The 19,497-nt window shown below is 33.4% G+C and overlaps 1 protein-coding gene across 1 annotated transcript in view; it reads left to right on the top strand.

Annotated features, from left to right (window-relative positions):
- The window catches only part of LOC149789099 (uncharacterized), an 80,659-nt gene that overhangs the window by 43,844 nt on the left and 17,318 nt on the right, over positions 1–19,497 (top strand). Inside the window, exons 2-9 of the mRNA XM_089975298.1 lie at positions 110–254; positions 3,116–3,245; positions 4,681–4,747; positions 5,521–6,743; positions 8,922–8,988; positions 14,534–14,618; positions 15,165–15,234; positions 17,090–17,141. Of these exons, the coding sequence (XP_089831424.1) occupies positions 3,139–3,245; positions 4,681–4,747; positions 5,521–6,743; positions 8,922–8,988; positions 14,534–14,618; positions 15,165–15,234; positions 17,090–17,141 (1,671 nt within the window). The 5' untranslated portion in view covers positions 110–254; positions 3,116–3,138. The remainder of the gene's footprint in view (positions 1–109; positions 255–3,115; positions 3,246–4,680; positions 4,748–5,520; positions 6,744–8,921; positions 8,989–14,533; positions 14,619–15,164; positions 15,235–17,089; positions 17,142–19,497) is intronic.

Genomic DNA, 19,497 nt, shown 5'->3' on the forward strand with positions numbered 1-19,497 from the left:
TGTATTTTGTAAATCAACAAGAAAAATGCACAGTATTTTCCTGCATTCTTCTATTGGCTATATCCTTTTTCACACATTTTATATTGAGAATACATGGTTTTATTTCCAGGAATTTTTTGAGAGGAAAAGATTGGGCATCAGTCTGAAGAGAAAGAAAGTTGTTGACGGAACACCTTCGCAGAGGAGACATGGAGTCAGTCAAGACCTTCTTGCATTACAAATTGTCAGCAAAGCTGGTTCAGATCCTGCCCCAGGTACTTTCAAAGCAGTGATTTCTTAAATATTATTTTTGTATGTTGTAAAGAATCATAATTTCAGTCAATACACATATAAACACATTTTTCTTTTCATTTTATTGGGGGCTTTTTTGAAGTCTAAAATATTACCACTGTGTATCTTTTTTCACTTGTTATATTGACTTAAGCAATCAGGGACCAGATTTACATGGCATATTTTGCAGGTTTTCTCAAGACCCATTTAGGTTGTACAGTAGAGTGTTAAATTTTGTGTGAAAACTCAGATTCCAGATATAAAGCATTTGAATCTAGTTAGAAAGATCAACACAGTTAACAATACTGCATATTATGAAAGCAGGCTTAAGGTAAACAATTTTTTTTATATATGCTTATATGCCAGCCATAATGTGGAACATATTATGTTACAATATTGTTGGTCTGTCTGTCTGGGACTCGTGTAGTTTCCACTCCAATTGAGTTGAGGGTGAAAAGGCCAGAGGTCAGGGCTACTGTGACTGAAAGAGGAAAAATGGTTTCTGCACTTTAAGGCAAGTTGTTCATTTTCAGTTACCAAACTTTGTGGATGGTCTGCACTTAGGATAAGGCAGGAGCATGTCAGTTATGAGGTTAAAAGTTCAAATGTCAAAGCCACTGTGACTGAAAGAAGAACAGTAATTTCTGTACAATATCACTTTGGGAAAATGAATGGAAAAATGAACAATCAACTGTTCAAGAATACTTATCTCAAAATATCTCGACTGTAGTTAATATAATTTCAAATAATACCCAAAACAGAGAACAAATAGCACTGTACTTGTTCAGAATCTTTGTGATGTACAAGGATCTCTATTAAATTGTGATGAAATAATAAAATAAACAACGAACTAATCATTTTATACTATATCTTACTCTTATCACAATATCAGCACAGGAAACTTCAGAGTTTTTTTTCATAGTGGAGTTTTTGGCAAACTTTACTCCTTCGAGTAACAAAAAATAATACATTTATTTAAGATCTGACAAAAACTAAGATACAAATGCCAAATGAATAAACCAATATTTTTGTTTTTGGAAAAAACTTTGTACAAAAGATATCAGCCTAATTAGCTTTAATTTGATATTTTTTTGTAGAAGTATTGCCACTAACAAGCTTTTGCAGAAAAGATGCATTTAGATGCAAATGATAAATACACCTTTTGTAGGGAGGGAATAGAAATATTGAGCCTGTGGCCACTGTCATTAGAGTCCTGCTTAGTGGTCATAGAAAACTATCCTCCTGGCAGTTTATACAGCTGTTGTCATATAGGAAATTAAAACATATGGTGATCAGAGATAAGCAACCACCATTTCACAGGTGTTAAGTTCTATTAGTCTAATTTCCAGTGTTAAAGTAAACTAAGTGGAACAACCCAGTTCATTTCAGGTTAGGTAAATTAAAGAGATGCATGTTCTAAAACAAAAGTTATTACACAGCATTGCCTTAAATGAGAATGTTTAAGCCATCTTTATTAAAGATTACTTGCAAGTTTGTGATCTGAGTGGCAACATTTCTCTGAAGACTAATTTGACTTCATATATAGAAAGCAAAACATAAATACTTCGGTAGTCATTATTAAGTAACCACCTTTTTCTGTGGACATTTATAGAATTTTAGAAGTATGCTTGACATTGCTCTATGTTGCATAGACAACAATTATAAAATGCACCATCCTGTGCAAAATCTATGACCATGTTCACAGTATGAACATTTTTATTTGAGAAGAGTGAGCACCACAGAGTCAAGTGGTCTCAAGGGTTCACCTCTGAAACTTGAAGTTGTCAAAATGCTTTATACTTTTATGACTTGATAACAAATCATGTTCCAAGGTTTGCAGGAAAATGAAAGCAATAGTTCTTGGTTCTGATAGACCCATGTAGCTTCAGACAGAAATGAATTATTATAGATAATGCTGTTAGATTCCAAAGAAAATTTTGTTTTTTTAATTAAATTGTGTATATCTCGATTTTTTAAAGTATTTTCTGTTGGTGTTCCTGGAGTAATTTTTATATATTTACCATACTGTGTTATGATTTTGTCGTTTCATCTATAAATCCATCCATACATACAGCTGTTACCAATTTCCTTTCTGAACAATAAGTCAAGTTCTCTGCCATCTAGTTATTAAACTTTGTGGATGACTTGCACATGTGATAAGAAAGAATACCAAGAATTTTGGTATCAAGACATAAAATGTCATGGTCACTGTGGTTGAAAGAAAAATGTTTTCTCATGATCTCCAAAGTTTGTGGATGATTTATACGTTTGGTAATAAATGTTTGTTGATTACAAAGTCAAAAGTCAAGGTCACCGTTACTTAAAGAAGAGTGATTTTTTTGCAATATAGATTTTTTTGTATACCATGTACCTTAACCAGAGTTTGTGGATGGCTTGCACTTAACATATGGTAGAGGCCCATTGATTTTGTGGCCCAAACATCAAGGTCATTGTGGCTTTAAGAAAATATTTGTTTTGCAAAATAACTTTTTCTACAGTAAGTTCTTTATAAAAACTTTCTAGATGGCTTGCATTTAGGGTTATCAAGAAATCTGTAGAGTTTGAAGTCAAAAGGTCCAAGTCATAATGGTTTCTGCACAGTAAATTAAATTCTAGGCATGAACGTTGATCAAAGGACCCAGACATTGAGATCCACTTTTCCATAATCTCCAGTGTCATCCATACTGAGCTAGTGCCAACACAGTGCCAGTTAAACATTGGGTGTGCATATAATGTACCATTTGATATTTTAGATTTAAATTATCATTTTGCCACAAGATTATCAAACATCTTTTGGTTCTACTTATTTTTAGGCAGTAAAATGTGATCATATTCTCTTTTCCAGAACGACCAGTTAAAAAAGTGGTTATGTCTAAATTCCAGCCCTGTTCCAAACGTGTTCAAGATGTAGAGTTAGGTCCTTTATCACCAGTGATAGTTCCTTCCAAATTAAAGGAGACAATGCAAAGCTCAGAGTAAATAATTCATATTTTGTTAGATTGACCTACTGTAATATTTCATGCTTCATTTTATCAGCTCAGTAGTTTCTTTGCTATTTTTGTCATTTTTCTTTTTCTCTTAAATTTAAGTTATATCGAGACAGAGATATTACAATTCTTATTGCATTGCTCATCTTTATTGATGTCCATATGAAGGTCTTTTTTTAAATTACTTTCTTGAAATCACAGTTTTTATCATGTCATATCTCTCACCCACATTCCATCACCAATCCATTCACCCATGACCACTCCAGTGGCCATGGGGGTAGAGCATCGGAATGCAATCTAGATGCAGACATGTTGCATGATGTCCCACCCAGTCACATCATCCTGATACCAGGCTGACCAATCCTAACACTAACCCCTTAATGCTGAGCGCCAAGCAAGGCAGCTGTTAATACCACACTGGCATCGGGTTTTGAAAGTTGGCAAAAAAAAGCTGTAAGCCACAGAGCCTAAAGCAAGTGTAAACTGCAAGCCCTTCATGGTTGCACCGATGGAACCCCCTATACATCATAAAAGTCTAAGAGTAAACATTACTCCAGTGATTATGCAGCTTCAGAAAGGCCGTTATCATCATCAGAAAACAAACCATAAAATCCTGAGTGATAGTCTGGCAGAATCCTTGTCACTGTTTAGTGCAGCACTGATACTGTTTCATGTGCCACTTCCTTTTTCCCAACATTTATAGCATCAGATAACAAACTCAGAATTTCTGTTGGAAATGACATACTTTTCATGGTGGTTATTTGTTATCATTGATCACTAGCAGGTAAGGGGGGTAAAGTACACAGTATTCCAATTCGGAAGTATGATGCTCCCATTTAAATAACTTTTCATTTTTTTGACCAGCCATTGAATAAAAAAATGGGTACATGCTCACAGATTCATGATGTCCTGTGATAAACACACCATAATTTCAAACAGCTGGCACTGACTTTTCTATTGTGATTAGGAATCGGGCTTAGGGCCATCATTTTGGCAAGGAGTTGGACTAACTTAGAGGGCAGTTTCCAGGAAAAGACTGATAAAATGGGGATCATTTTTTAAAATCTCTGTTTAGGGATACATCATCATTGTACACATCTAATTGCAGGTCATGGTAATAAATGGATCAGAATAATTTTCTTAGCTATTATGGTACCTGCATTTTGATGTAAAACTGATAAAGACTTTGGTCAAACATTATCCAGGTCTGCATTACCTACTTGATGGTGTATCAAAGACATCAAAGCCATGGTCAGAACTGCATGAAATATGATTTTATTTTGTCAGGGTATTTACATCTAGAGTGGTGTATCATCATACATGTGATGTTATTGTTGCATTTAGTTGAATTTGTTGATGTGTTTAATATACAGGTCAAACACATTTATTAGTGCAGTAATTATTTTTTTTTTATCCATTTCAGTTTTACCCCTGGTATAGATAACTTCTGTAAAAGTAGAACAACAAATGCTGATGCCAATAAGAAAAAGGTTGCCAATTCATCTATTAATAATATTTGCACATAGTTAATAAATTTATATCATTACTTTAGCAATGCATTGTTTTCTGATGTTATTGCAGGCATTATCTCAGAATGATTTTTTTCTCTTCTTAAAATCCTTTTCTGATGTGTTTTTTTCCCTTCTTTTCTCACAATTTTTAATGTACTCATTTCAAAGCCAGAATTGCTTTAAATGTTAGATTCTTATGATCCCGTGAGCTCTGCTGTTAAGATATTATGAACAAAATTAGACTAAGAGAGAAATGTGAGCTGCAGAAAATTATGATTGCCCCCTTGATTTTAACAGATATCATGGGCACTGGTTTTGTCAGCGGATGAGGTTATGCCTGTGTCATGTTACACTGTTTCTAACTGTCATCTTGAAATACGGCTGGAAGTTGTTTATGCATAATGGTTACAGAATTTTTTTGAACTTCCTTGGGATAGGTCTTGTTGCTGTATTGGTGTTGTGGGGGAGGTAGAAATGGGGTTGTGAGATTAATAACTGATACAGCACAAATACTGGCTACACTTTTGGTTATTTGTAGCATCAGATTCTTATGATTCATGATTTGTTAGAGATAGAGAGATAGATAGAGAATAGTTATGGAACTAAAGGGAGACTATACATCTGTATTTTGATTGAGCTACCCTTTTTAAATAAAAATATATTATTATTAATATTATTACTGCTACTACTTCTTCTAATGCTTTTATTATTATTATTATTATTATTATTATTATTGAAAATTTTGTTTACAGGAAAATTCTATGTGGCAGAGAGCTTTTACATCAGAAAAATTTGACAGCCATTCATCAGATAACAACAGCTTTATAGCCCCTATGGGTTCATTATACAAACCAAAGGAGAATAGTAGCAAATCCATTAGGTCATCAAATAGCGCACCTGTTGAATTGGAAAAAGAGACATTAGATGAAAATTTGGGTAAACGACAGAATTTAGACCTTTTTGCATTGGAGGATTTCCAGATAACACCGTTATTGAAGTATGAAAAGCCAATACATTCTCCTGGACACATTCTCTGTCAAGCAAGGACATCCACTCCAAAGGACCTGCTGTTTGCTTCTGAATCGATCAGTAGTCTGATTTATAGAGATTCACCCACATTTCAGAATGGACAATCACAATTCAGAAAAACTACAAACAGAGCATTGGATCCAGGAATACAAAGCATAACTTCACAAGACGATGAGTTTAGGTTTACCCATTCACAATGCCACACAAAGACTAAAATCCTAAATAAAACAAATGTGGAAGCAAATGAAGGGGACATAAACATGGAAAAGGAAATAAATAAAACTAGATTTAGACTAATGAATGAGAGACATTTCAAAAAAACTGAAAAATACAGAGATAAGTTAGATAGAGACTTCCAGTTTTCCTCACCTTATGTTTTGTACAAGGGAACAACTTGGGGAGAAACAGAGAAAACTTTTCAAGACTCATATGTAAGAAAAGAAACTGATTCCAAAATGTTTGCAAAAACAGGTGAACAGGTGCAACTCAGTCATTGTAATATTTCTTTATCAGAAAGCCCCATGTATGTCAGTGATTCACAAGGCTCTGATATATCAGATTCATCACATTCTACCATGAACTCATTACTGCTTAGTGAAAAAAACAGTGCAATATTAAATGCTTTGGAAACAACTAAGCACAACACATTCAGCATGAAAACTGAACATTTAAAAAACATATGGACAAAGAAAATTGCAAGAAAAAAGCCAGTTCAGGAGATATATGAATCAGAAAATATGAGAATTCTACAGATGCATGGCATTAAATTCTGTAACGGTGTCCAAGTATTGGACATGGGGGAAATAGAGGTGCATGCAGATGAACATAATGGCAAAGAAAATTGTGAAGATCATGTAAAGAACACAGAGGAAATAGATGAGGTTTTTCATATATTTCAGTATCCAAACTTTCCAGTTGGAGAGGAAAATGCAGAAGATGATAAAGAGTAAGGAAAAGTACTAATGGAAAGTTGTACACTTTCTTCATCACTATAATCTGATAATACAAACCCATTTGTTTGTACCCCACTACCAATTTAAATAATGGAAACCTTTAATGTGATAAAAAGTGCAAGGAACTTAGTCAGTTCATTCACTGATTTATGGTTTCTAACCTGACTCTGAGTAGAGTGGCCCTAACACTGTCATCTTATGCGCGTTTCATGCTTAACGGAAGTTTTCATTGCAATAGACGGACATGCTTGGATCCATTTCCAGTTTCTGGACAAGTCCATTTTCAGCAAAGGGGTGTATCACAAGTACAGATGTACATACATAAGTCGTCTGCTTCTGATATTTACAATGTCGAATCAAGCAAAGGAAAATGACAACTATGCTTTTCATGTGGATTTAACAAGCGGTTTAATTTCTATGTTCATGTATGCAGAGGGATATAATTCCAAACTCTCAGTGTTACATAATTTATGCAATTATTCAGCATTTGCCAAACAGGATGAACTATATCATTATGTTGTCTGATGGAAATAAACTAGCCTATGGTGTACCGAATATGGCGCCGTGTTAGTATGGAAAGTCCGATAAGCATGAAATGGTGCAGGGGATGCCAGCATTAGTGCCATTCTGGTCTCAGTCAGGTTAGAAATTATAAATCAGTGATTCAATTGACTTAGTTCTGTGCACTTTTTATCACATTAAACTTTCTCATTTTTTAAATCGGTAGGGGGGTACAAACAAACGGGGATGTAGAGTCAGACTATAGTTTGATACGAACTTAGAAATGAATCTTTCTTCATATTAGGATCCATGTATACAAAAATGGCAAAGTGTTATAATAATTGTGTCCATCAGTTAATTTGTTTTCAACAGGATAATTTTACTGGATATTGTGGAATATTACCAAATTGAATAAGAGCCTTAATATTGATGTTACTTCAAATAGCTATATTTCTAGCTTTAGAGGAGTTATGGCCCCTGATTTCATATCCTTTTAACTTTTATTTATGCAACTAAAGTTTACCTTAGGCTGTTGGATTTCAACCAGAATTGATATGCAGCTTAATGAGACCTTGAATAAGTTTGATTTTCAGCATTTAACAGCATAATTTACAAGAGTTATGTCCCCTGGTTGTCCATCCTTTTTTCTTTGGTTTCAGTTTCATGACTTTGGATTTTAGTTAAATTTGGCATGAGGTTTTATATAAAGATTAGCCTTTGAATGAATTCAGTTTCCAGTTTTTCACAGCGTCATTTACAGAAGTTATGCCCCTCGATTTCTCCATAACTTACCAAGGTTTATTGGATTCCAATCATATTTGGTCGGCATGTTTTTATACTGATGAGACCTTGTATGATTTTAATTTCCAGCATTCTATATTATCATATTGAGAAGTTATACCCATGAATGCATGTCCTGCTGACTTTAGAGTTTGCAGCAGTATTTTATCAAGGATTGCTATATTTCCATTAGACTTGACATGTAGCTATATATTGATGAGTGCTTCCATTCTTGGTTTCTATTGGCTAGTTTGATCTGGTCACTTCTGAAACAGAAGAGCAGATCTAACAGAAGCATAATTTGGCATCAAAATAGGACACATTACCAGCTTGGAAGCAGTATTATAAGATGGTACCTCCATTGCTCAGCAAGCATTATTGACAGCAGCAATGTACAGAGAAAATACATATTAATTTATTTTTAAATGAAATCATATCAATGGTATCGCAATGTAATGATTACATCATTTTGAGCTGCATATTAAACATTGATTTTACAAAAGCAAAAATCATAAAGTACTTCCTGAGATACTGAATTCTGAATGTTTAATTTGTCAGACTCTGCTATTACATATTGGATGTAATTATAAGTGCAAGATCGTGGTCAGAAAATGACTGGTAAAAGGTTCTGTTTGACAAATTCAGTATCCTGTTGTAATGTCACCATTTTTCATTTTTTTTTATGCTGATACGAGTCACAATTACAATAAGAGATCTCCATGATAAGGCTGACCTGATGTTTTATCAAAAACAAGACTTAGAGCATTGATATATGGAGTTGGGGAATGCCTCTGCAAAAACCTGTTCTTGTGTAAACATCTTTAGAATCTCTTTGTCGTTTAGCAAAAATGTTGTATATTTCAACAAAGTAACATTTGGTTCTTTTTCAGAAGGAAAAGTTCCAGCCCAAAGCCAGCAAAGGAATTTCCCCAGTCATTGGCAGTCGATCATGATGGTGTATGTTGTTCATTGTACCCATGTTATTTAAGTCACTATTCTTTACAGATGGTAGGTTACCTGTCCTATCCGGGTTCTGCACTACCCAGTAAAAATTGACTTGCAAAATTTCCCTACCCATTCATCCATACTCTTAATATTGCTAATTAAATAATTCTTTATGAGGTTAAGAATATTGCAGAAAAAAACAAACTATTGCTTGACCTTTACTTTCACTACCAAAATGACTTGCACAGAAGTGCAGAGGATGGCAAACAAAACAAATGGAAGGAAATAAAGTTTCTTCGAGTCCTATTTAAAACTAGAATTGGTTTATAATTTTTGCAAATAATTAGTCACTCAAGAGGGAGAGACAGATATAGTTTAATCAAAACTGAATGCCTTAAACTTTATCATCTTTGTAGTTCTTGCAAGAGGATTTTTGTCCATTTATTTCCTAACGTTATAAATTGTTTTGTCTGCACAATTCAGTGTTCCATTAAAACAAATTTCTTACAGAGGAAATGTCAATTCATACTGTTATGGAATTTTTTTTTAGCTTGGGCCTTTGTCAAGAATCACACTGTAATAATGATATTTATAATTGTAATGTGAAAATTGACATTGATATTTTAGTTCTCAGACTGTAATAAAACAAGTAGAATTTATAAGAAAGTAAAACAAATGAAAGCTAACAATGTGGACAGACACTTTTTAAAATTAAAACAAAAACAAGATAAAAGAGCAAGTTAACACCTAAAACTGTGGATAGTGAATTGAATACTTTGTACTCATTTCAGTAATATGCATATAACCAACAATTATAAAGTAGTAGTAACATTTATTATGAAATAAAGTATTCTATCTCTGAGTAAATTCTTACCACCAATTTACATTCTGACTTAATAAAAAGATCCATGTTTCATTGTAAAATATTTATTTGATGGAATGAACACAACCAAATTTAAAAGTACTATCACCCTCACAGATGTTTTGAATTTTATTTTGGGGGTGGGGGAGATTATCAGGCAACTAATTTCTTCTTAAAGGATTTCTTTAGCATTTATTAGTGATTTTTGGGGTTTTGCATGCTGTTGATTTTTCCTGTAGTATGTATATGCTTTTATCTGTAGAGTAAAGCAGGCTGGCTCTAATGCTGCTTGTATACTGCAACTGGCATGGCATCTTTGGAGTAATAGCCTCAGGCCAAAATATAAACTATCATACCATTGATGCACCTGTGTTTTAAACACTGTTCTACATGCATTTGTTACATGGGGGAGAAGCTTTCAAGAACAGCAATTTACCTCAAATATTTACTCCAAAAATTAAATACACATATGTAACTAAATTTTGAAGATTTAAAAACAAGAAGAGTGCAGAATCATTGTTATCTTTGACAGTATCAGAGTAATATGATCTTGATTGCTAGACCACATCGAGTTGTCAGCTTCAGAAAATCCGGACATTTACAAGACATAAAGCGTCAAGTCATGATTCAGATTTTTTTATGCTGACAACACGACATGATCTTGCAACCAAGGTTTAATTACTGTGATAATTATATATTTGTTTAATTGCTATAAGTTTTCAGACAAATTATTAAAATCCCCAAAAGTGACTGAAAAGGAGAAATTGCTTAAGATTTCATCCTTTCTGACACAAACTTCATCTTAACTAGTAAACTGAATTTCATTTGTTTGAACAAGTAATGTTGTTGTTGTTGTTGTAGGGTTTAACGCCATTTTTCAGCACACGATAGGCTATACATGGCGGCCAGTATTAATGGTGGAGGAAGAACCCGGGAAAACCCCGGAAAGAACCACTGACCCACGAGAAGCTACTGGTAAGCTTTCTCACATACCCACATTGGCTGAATCCGAAACTCGAACCTACGCAGACAGAGGTGAGATGGCAGTGATCCGTAACGGAGAGCGCTTTAGACCAGAACAAGTAATGTGAACAAATATTGAGTTTGTAGATGCATGTGGTAGCAAATCCATATATGATTTACTGCTGTTGTGCAGTTGTGAAATTTTGCATGATGGAAGGTATCACAGCTGTTATTGTTTGAACTGTGAGAGGCTCCAGTGGGGACTTGGCATTGGAATAACAGCATTATTTTTACAGTTATTTACAGCGAAATTGAACCAGTTGTTGAAACTTGATAATAATTTTTTTTTTTAAAGAGAATGCTACTCATTTGCAATTGTGTTTCAAGTGAGGCTGTGGTATAGTTATTCACGCTTGTTCAGTTATAACAATGAACCCCTGAGGGAAGGTAGTTCCAGCTTCTTTGTTGAGTATGGTAATGCGGAATTAGAAAATGACAGCATCATTTTCCGGCTTTTGGAATTTGACTAAAATGCTGGCTTATTCTTGAGTCAAAAGTTGATTGGTTCTGTCTTTTCAGTATATTTATCGATGGAATATTTCATATCGTACTTACCAGGTACATGTATAGCCTATCATTGATTGTTCATTCCATGTCAAAACGAGGCTGAGCACATGATTGTGTATCACATAGTATGGCAGGTAGTGATCAACAATGACATATATTTAATTACGAAATTATATGAACAAAAATGTTTTCCTGGCAGGCTGTTTGCCAGAATTGAGGTTATTAAATGGCTGGCCTTTTTATTTTTCTGATTTTCAAACTGGGAAAATTTATGTTCTTCACTTGTCATGGCTGTACCATAGGTGTAAATCCCTTGAACAAACATTGTGAAATGACTGAGTTCATAGCTGCACTGTTGTTTTTTCTTATTTAAAAAGATATGGCTTATGCCAGACTATTTTGTTTTTGACACTTATTATTTGATGTCATGGAAAGAACAAGGGAACTAATGTTTAGGGTTACTTCCAAGCCTCGCTGCATGTGGTAATGCCATTTGATTTTAATGATAAGCTCTGGTTAAAACATCACTTTCACTGCTGTTTAATCTGAGTAGAATATGATGTGCAGTCAATAAAGAACTGACCATTTAATCTCTGAGGGAAGAGAATCTGGCCTCAGATTATCTTTCCAACCAGGATATTTGTTTCTTTTATCTCAAGATAATAAAGTTTTTTCAGTTAATATGATGAATAGAATTAGTTCCTGCTTTCATATAATTCAGAACAAGAATATCTTTTTAAAACTATTTGGGAGGTGGCCATTTCATTCAAAATGTTTCAGCCTAAACCAATCCTTGATAATTAAATGGTTGGTTCCTAAGCCAGTGATTCAGATTTGAAAATAAATAAAACAATCTGTTTAATTACCATGCTAAGTGAAAAATGATTGTTTTAAAAAGACTATAATTTTGCAGTTCAAGAAGGCAGAGGGTGCACTGAAATGGGTGGATGGTGCAAGGTTGGGCAGAAGGGAAGTCCTTTTGAGGGCAAGGCAGGTTGCCCCTTTATTTATTTATGGCTGGAACTTAATTATTTTTCTAACTTGAAAGTCTTTGAAATAACTTGAATGTGAAGCACCAAACTACTAATTTTATTTTTTGCTTTTTTATTTATTTTCATTTGGGTCCAGTTTCCATCCAAGATACCTCAGCAGCTCTATTGTGCATGCAAATACTTGGTTACAAAATAACTTTTGAACCATGGGATAGATTTGCACAAACTTTTGTTCACATAATAATCCTTAAGTTTCCATATATAAATAATTTCATTACATTAATTGCTTCAAAGATTTTTAATAAAACCACAGAGCCAAAAATCTAGCAATCTGTTTGTTGAATAAAGAATGAAATGGTGTACCGGTATTATCAGATTGAAATTCAGGCATATTTATTTTTATTCCCCACTTTTCTGCATATAATGCTAAATAGCATCTTATAATGTAAATCACTGAATCTTTTACTGTAATTAAAAAAGTTTTAGATAGAAAGAAATGTTAGATAATCTGACAAGGAAACACATATGCTAAAAAAGAAATAATAATTCATAACATTTTGTTACAAATATATTGAATTAACTATTTCATAAATTTACATGTAATAACACTAAAATGTTATGTTTATGGTATGTCCATGAAACTGCTTTGTTTAATATATGGCATATTTCCCTCAGTATTTTAATTTATATGTGCACTACTCCCTCATTTTCCCAACCATGGATAACTCACAAACCTGCTTATGACTGGGAGGCATGTGTGGATTCCATTCTTTTATTCTTATAGACAAAAGCATAAATGTGACTGCTATTTGCATAACTTTCAGAACTCACAATTGAAATTGGTAGATGAAAAGTCAATATTATGCTTATTTTGTCATTGGAAATGGTGGTTAATGTGTGGAAATTGGGAATGATTGTCTTGAAATGCACACATTGTAATAAAAAGTGATATAATTTGTATGATTTTCAGCAACAAAAATATTTTCTCTATAAATAACAAAATATACAGTGAAAGTGTTGGTAATGCCTAATGGTGGCAACACATTGAAATAAATGCCAGTGAAAAGGTCTTGTTACTGAAATTTCATGGCTTAATTTTAGAGTTTAAAATTGGATTTCATTTAATCATCATAACTGTAATATGCACACATCTATTCAGTCATGAAAAGAAAGAATCGACTGTCACAGTGATGCCCATAAGCACTTCCATAAGAACTGAATTAAGTGTTTACTCATTGGCTAGGCTGCTTTATTTTGGGAGAACTTATTGGTTCTTGAACATGATGTCATACTGGTAAGTTAATTAGGAAATTACCGACTGTACTTGCTTATATGTCAAGTCCAACCACAAACTGCACATATCCAGATCTGCCATCTGCTGGGTCTGTGCAGTTTGTTAGGAGTAATCAGTAGAACAGTTTATCTTCATACACCCTGAACTGAATGGGCATTATGCTACAGCAGATCAGGATCTATGATTTTAGCAATTTGACTCTACTTATAATCAAGTATATATGGTGGTGTTACAGCTGTTTACAGTATATGAAAGGTGCTAACATCACAGTAACACCTGGGTATAGATAAGTCTCACTTCTTGTTAAAATCACACATCATTGATGAATCATAAGTGTTTGCCTTAGGCTAATTTGTATGTTGTGCTTCAAACTTTGCTGTGATGCATTTGAAATTAACTTGCAGTTCTAAAGCAAACATACATAATTCATAATTTTTCTTTTTTATATCCATGTTTGTTTTTTCTCTCAGGATTTAGTATTCCACAACATGGCAGTTGTATTATGTTGATTTTGCTTATTAGTACAAATGACATCATTGCCATTTACTACTGAAGAAGTCGCTTGTGAGTACTGCATGTCTCCTTCATTATTAGTCTGTCATCAGTTTATTAACTTTATTTAACTTCTTAAGATCTGACATCCATTTATACTGAAATCTCTTACGTACATATTTGGTCAGGACCATGGCGATTATAATCTTCATGTATTAACAAAAGTTGCTAACACTGTTTCCCACCTCCCAGCTATCAGTGTTGACCAAAAGTTTGTCTCCTTTGCTATCACATGTCCTTGCTTATGCTGCATCTGATGTTTATGGACCTCACTGCTCACAAGTCATCAAGGGGAAAAATACAATTTTAATGTGTCTGTCTTTTCAGATGATTGCTGCCAGCACTATGTCAGATATGTCAGAATGTCAGGAGAAGAATAAATCTGCTGTCTACAGTCCTAATCATCATTCAGGTGTATACCGGGGACACTTAGACTTTAATTAATTTACATTCACATAATGTTCTGTATGACAGACTTGATGGCTTTGGAAAAATTTCATTTGTTCTCAAGAATGTGTATGTTTTGCAAAGATTTTAAGTTAGGTTTCAGAATCTTTGAAGATTGTATGTGTGTTTTTTAATGGGCTGTTGAGTCAGATATTTTTCTTGAAGGGGACTCATTTTATGTAGTCTAAGTATTACAATAGCTAATTTGTATTTGAAACAAAATTCTGTGTGTAAAAAATTATTGATCATTTTCATTGTGGGTATAAAGCTAGATAGTTTTAGCAGTCACATAAAGATACAGATTACTCCTATATGAAAGCTTAAACATTCCAGTACAAATAAATTTCAATTTCAATTTTCCATATCCACTGGAAAACAGTGATTTTGTCCAAAAATATATCACCATGATAAGTAATTCAATTTGAGATTTAAATTCAATGGGACATGTTTGTATACAATAATAATGCAGCTAATTGGCATTCTGCTTTGTTTTTAATGATCTTTTTTACAGCTAAGAAAAATAAACTTGAGTTGTGGTGCAGTCCTCCAGTGACAGTCACAGACTATGAAAACAAAGAAAAGTTTGTAATTTTAGTATTGTGCATGCATCCAATTAATCTTACAGTGGTGATATTCAATGATAAAATGTGATGGTGACAGATCATATATTAAAGAGCAAAAAACCTTCGCTGAAGATGAACAGTTATGAATGTCAGGTGCTTGTATTTTTTATCTTAGCTACAATTCTTTAAGACTTAAGAAGTTATGAAACATATAAAGATTTAGATAAATATGTGAATACATTTTTCGTACCAAGAGCATATTATAATGTAAGACAATTTTTTAAATTTTACACCAATAAAATATGTTTTATAAAGTTAGTCTATTCCTCGCTAAATTTTCAGCTGATTTTCATGAAGTTATATATGGCATCATAACAGATTTGCACATAACCTGCCATTTTATTAATTCTTGATTTCAAATTTAATATTAAAATTTACTTCTGAGGGTGAAATATCTATGGAATGATTAATCTTTGGATGTGAGAAAAGAGAAGGGAGCCTGTATAATTTAAACACGTTTGATTTGTGTCTGCTTTGAATTAATTTCAATGCAGTCTGTTCCTCTTCACAAATTCAGGTTGAAAAGCCATTAAGCAACATGAGAAAGTGATTATCCACATACTTCTTAAAAGCATGGTGATGGTATTATATAATCTGTATGTCCTTGTGTGTTCAACTAGGTATATGTATTTAGGTATTGTAGTATGTTTGTAATGTCCGTGAACTTCTACACTTAGAAACATGAAACATGGGTTCAGTGATAGTATTACAAGTGTAGATTGTGACACTTTTGGAATTTTGTTCTCATCCCTGGGAAGAAGCCTATCAATTTAAGGGTTAAGGTGTAGGTTACAGAAAGAAAAGAAATGGCTTCAGCATAATGACATTAATTGTACATCACACACCAGTACCAAACTTTGTTGATGGCTTGCACTTGGGGTGAGAAAGAAGTCTATTTTGGGTACAAAGGTCAAGGTTACTGTGACAGAGATGAAACTGTTTCAACACAAAAGTTTGTCCTTCATCAGGCACCAACCAAAGTTGGTGGATAATTTACATATTGGGTAAGAAAGAAGCATATATTGGGGTTGAAAAGTTGTGAATCAAGGCCAGCATGATTTAAATAAGAAAAATAATTTTGTTTTCGCAGAATAGGTCTGGTTTTAAGCCATGCACTTTGACTAAAGTTTCTGGAGGGCTTGTGCTTGAGGTAGAAAAGAGAACTTTTGATCTGGGGGTGCAAAGGTCAAGTCACTGCAGCTCAAAGAAAAATGAGTTTTGCCAAATAACTTTTGTTCCAGACTACATACTTTGACCAGAGGTCTCAGTCATTGAGATATGTTGCCTTATAATCTCCTGTCTACCATGCCCTACTTGTGCTAACAATCAGGACTATTAATTATGAGTCAGGCATATAATGTGTCATTCTTGATACTCTTGTTATGCTGATAATATGCATGATATAAAGAACAAAATAAAATCACCCAGTCATCCTAAGACAGTGAAAAAAATGTACATTGAAAGACAGAGAGGATAATTACAAATGATATGAATTACAAGAATAATAATTCTATAGGATACAGTGTGTATATTATATTACAATTATACTATCTTACAGAGGCCACATTTTTTCTAAATTAGAGGATGGTATAAAATTATTCTAATGTAAGCACTTTGTGTTTTGAGGGTATTCATGGTCTCACAGGTTCAGGCTTTATTATTAAAAACAAATGTTTACATGATGGAATATATAATGATAATACAATAATCTTGTTACAAACTCATAATCTCATAAACAACAAGTTAGTTAAATACATCAATTCAACAAGAATTTTCAAACACAATTTTTAGCTTTAGTTTAATTCATTTTCAGTTCCCTGACACAGGAAAGACATTTAAAGCAAATTGGAGATGTTGTACAGGAGGTTAGTGGTAATTTTCAAGTCAATATTTTAAGGTATCACTACATTAATTGAAAGGTATCACAAAATTAATTGAACCAGTTAGCTGTTATTGCATTCTTTTGTCTCTAAGGAAATTATTAATATTTTTCTGATTTTTCCAAAGATTAGCTAATCCTGTGAAGAATGGTACTTGTTTTCAGTAAAAAGAAGCATTGAAGTCTGATCAGAACATAAAATGTTTATTATGTTTTGCTGCTTGACTTTCATGTAGGATGACAAAGCAAACCAAGGTGTGATTTGTCCTGATTTTTGAAAGGTCATTAGTACTAAAAATTCCAGTAATTTCATTTAGCTGCAACAGTTTCCAGAAATTGCAATATTACTTGTGCTGATTTTTGATAGGTTGTGTTCAAGTTATTATCTAACATATGAGTAAGATGCCATGATGCATCAGAACTTGGAACTAATGCACCTGATTTCATCAGAAATGTAGATCTAAGATGAAGGAAATATGTTAAGAACTTTATTAGTGTAGTAATACTTTTAAACATACCAAATATACTTTCTTATAGGTCAGGTCTAACTGCAAACAACATAGACCAAGATCTTCTATTATATATATTGTACAAGCAGATCACAGTCTGTGTTATTTGTTCTACTTCTAACTAACAAACTGCAAAGACCCAGATCTTCCACAAATTATGTGATGGCTGAATTGGGTCAATGGAATTTGCAGTTGGATCCAAGCTTTAAGCGAGTATATACAGTATCTGGTTGGAATTGAGCAACATTTTGCTGTCCCTCCTACTCTAGGCTTTCTTTAACTTTATCCTGTGTTGCAAGTAAGGTACTTATATTTACATAAATTACTGAAAAAGATATATATATATATTTTAAACTTAAGATGGAACCTGTCATTCATATTCTTTCTATGTTTGGATGTGCATTTTGAACTAAATTCATTTTATTTATTACACTTAGTATAGGGATTTGAATCTTCAGTATGTTTGAATCTTGCAGTGTGTTTGCAATATGTTTATTGATTTGCAGAGTGATTGAGAGAGATTTGAGGATAATATTAGAGGTGAGTGGCTAGTGTGGGACTTGGCCTTGAAAGGAAACTTTTAATTACCATTAGATTTTAAAGGACCTAGTGTCTTACTGCAGAATTCTGAACAACAGAATAGAACATGTGGGTATATTGTTTAATTATTTCACATGGAAATCTTCAGCTTAGCTGATAATATTTTTGGGATTCACATTTAACCAGTGACTACAAGATTATATTCTACAAATGAGTCTTTTATAATTTCCATAGCCCTATGTGTTTTTGATTATTTGCATAAGATTGATTTGGATACAATTGTTAATCTTTGCTCATATTATTCAATGTAAAACTCACTGGATTAAACAAGATGCCCAAATGAGCCTGAGATTGCTGACCTGGCTTACAAATACAAGGGCATTTGGCTAACAGATCTTGGTCAGCATGGTGCTTTCTGACATTTAGAAGTTGTTCTAGTTTTTTGTATTTGTAATCTTATTGGATGGCACATCAGCATCATTTGTGCAAACATGACAGGCCTCACACAGTGATGCTTGCTTTGAAATCTGGTTTCGTTCTTTAGACTGGTTTTTGAAAACAAGTCATTAAAACATTCTTCAGTGTTTAGTAAAAATGTCCATAATAAATAATGGATCGGTATCACTTTTGCAGATTTGAAAGGCCTTTAAATAATATTCTTTTTATAAAATTCCATCAAATCTGTTAAAAGGATAAAGCTATTTGTTTTAGCTCTATTGGTCATAGAGCAGTATAGCTTGTTTGATGGCCTTTTGTCTGTCATGCATCTACATCCATTAGCACAAAGTTTTTGTTGCTGCTCCTCTTAAACAACTGGAAAGATTGCCATGGAACTAGACAAACACAGTTATTCCCAGGTCTTGATGGTCCTAAATAAAAAAATACTGACTCTTGAACATCCAGTGTGGCCTGTATAGCAGCCATTTTAAATATTGTGTTTTGCGATTGTAGCTATTCATCCTAAACAGATGATATTATCAAGGGTCTTCATGGAAAGATTTCTTTCATGTCTAGTTGGTCCTAAATAAAAATGGTACCAAACTGACATCTAATATAGCTGCTGCAATAGCTTCTTGAAACTCTTGATATCACTTACTCCTCGTGAAGGGGTGGTCATATTGACATGGAGTTTCACTAAAAGACTTAATATAATCTCCAGCTGGCCCGAAATGAAAAAGGTGCCAGGTTGACATCCAATATGGCCACCTCACTAGCCATCTTGAAAATTGTTGTATTGCTGCTTCTTAAGAATGGATGGACATATCAAAGGAGTTTTCACTAAAAGACTTCTTT

The sequence above is a fragment of the Sinohyriopsis cumingii genome, chromosome 11 (assembly GCF_028554795.1).
Source record: "Sinohyriopsis cumingii isolate HCF-2022 chromosome 11, ASM2855479v2, whole genome shotgun sequence".
Classification (NCBI taxonomy): domain Eukaryota; kingdom Metazoa; phylum Mollusca; class Bivalvia; order Unionida; family Unionidae; genus Sinohyriopsis; species Sinohyriopsis cumingii.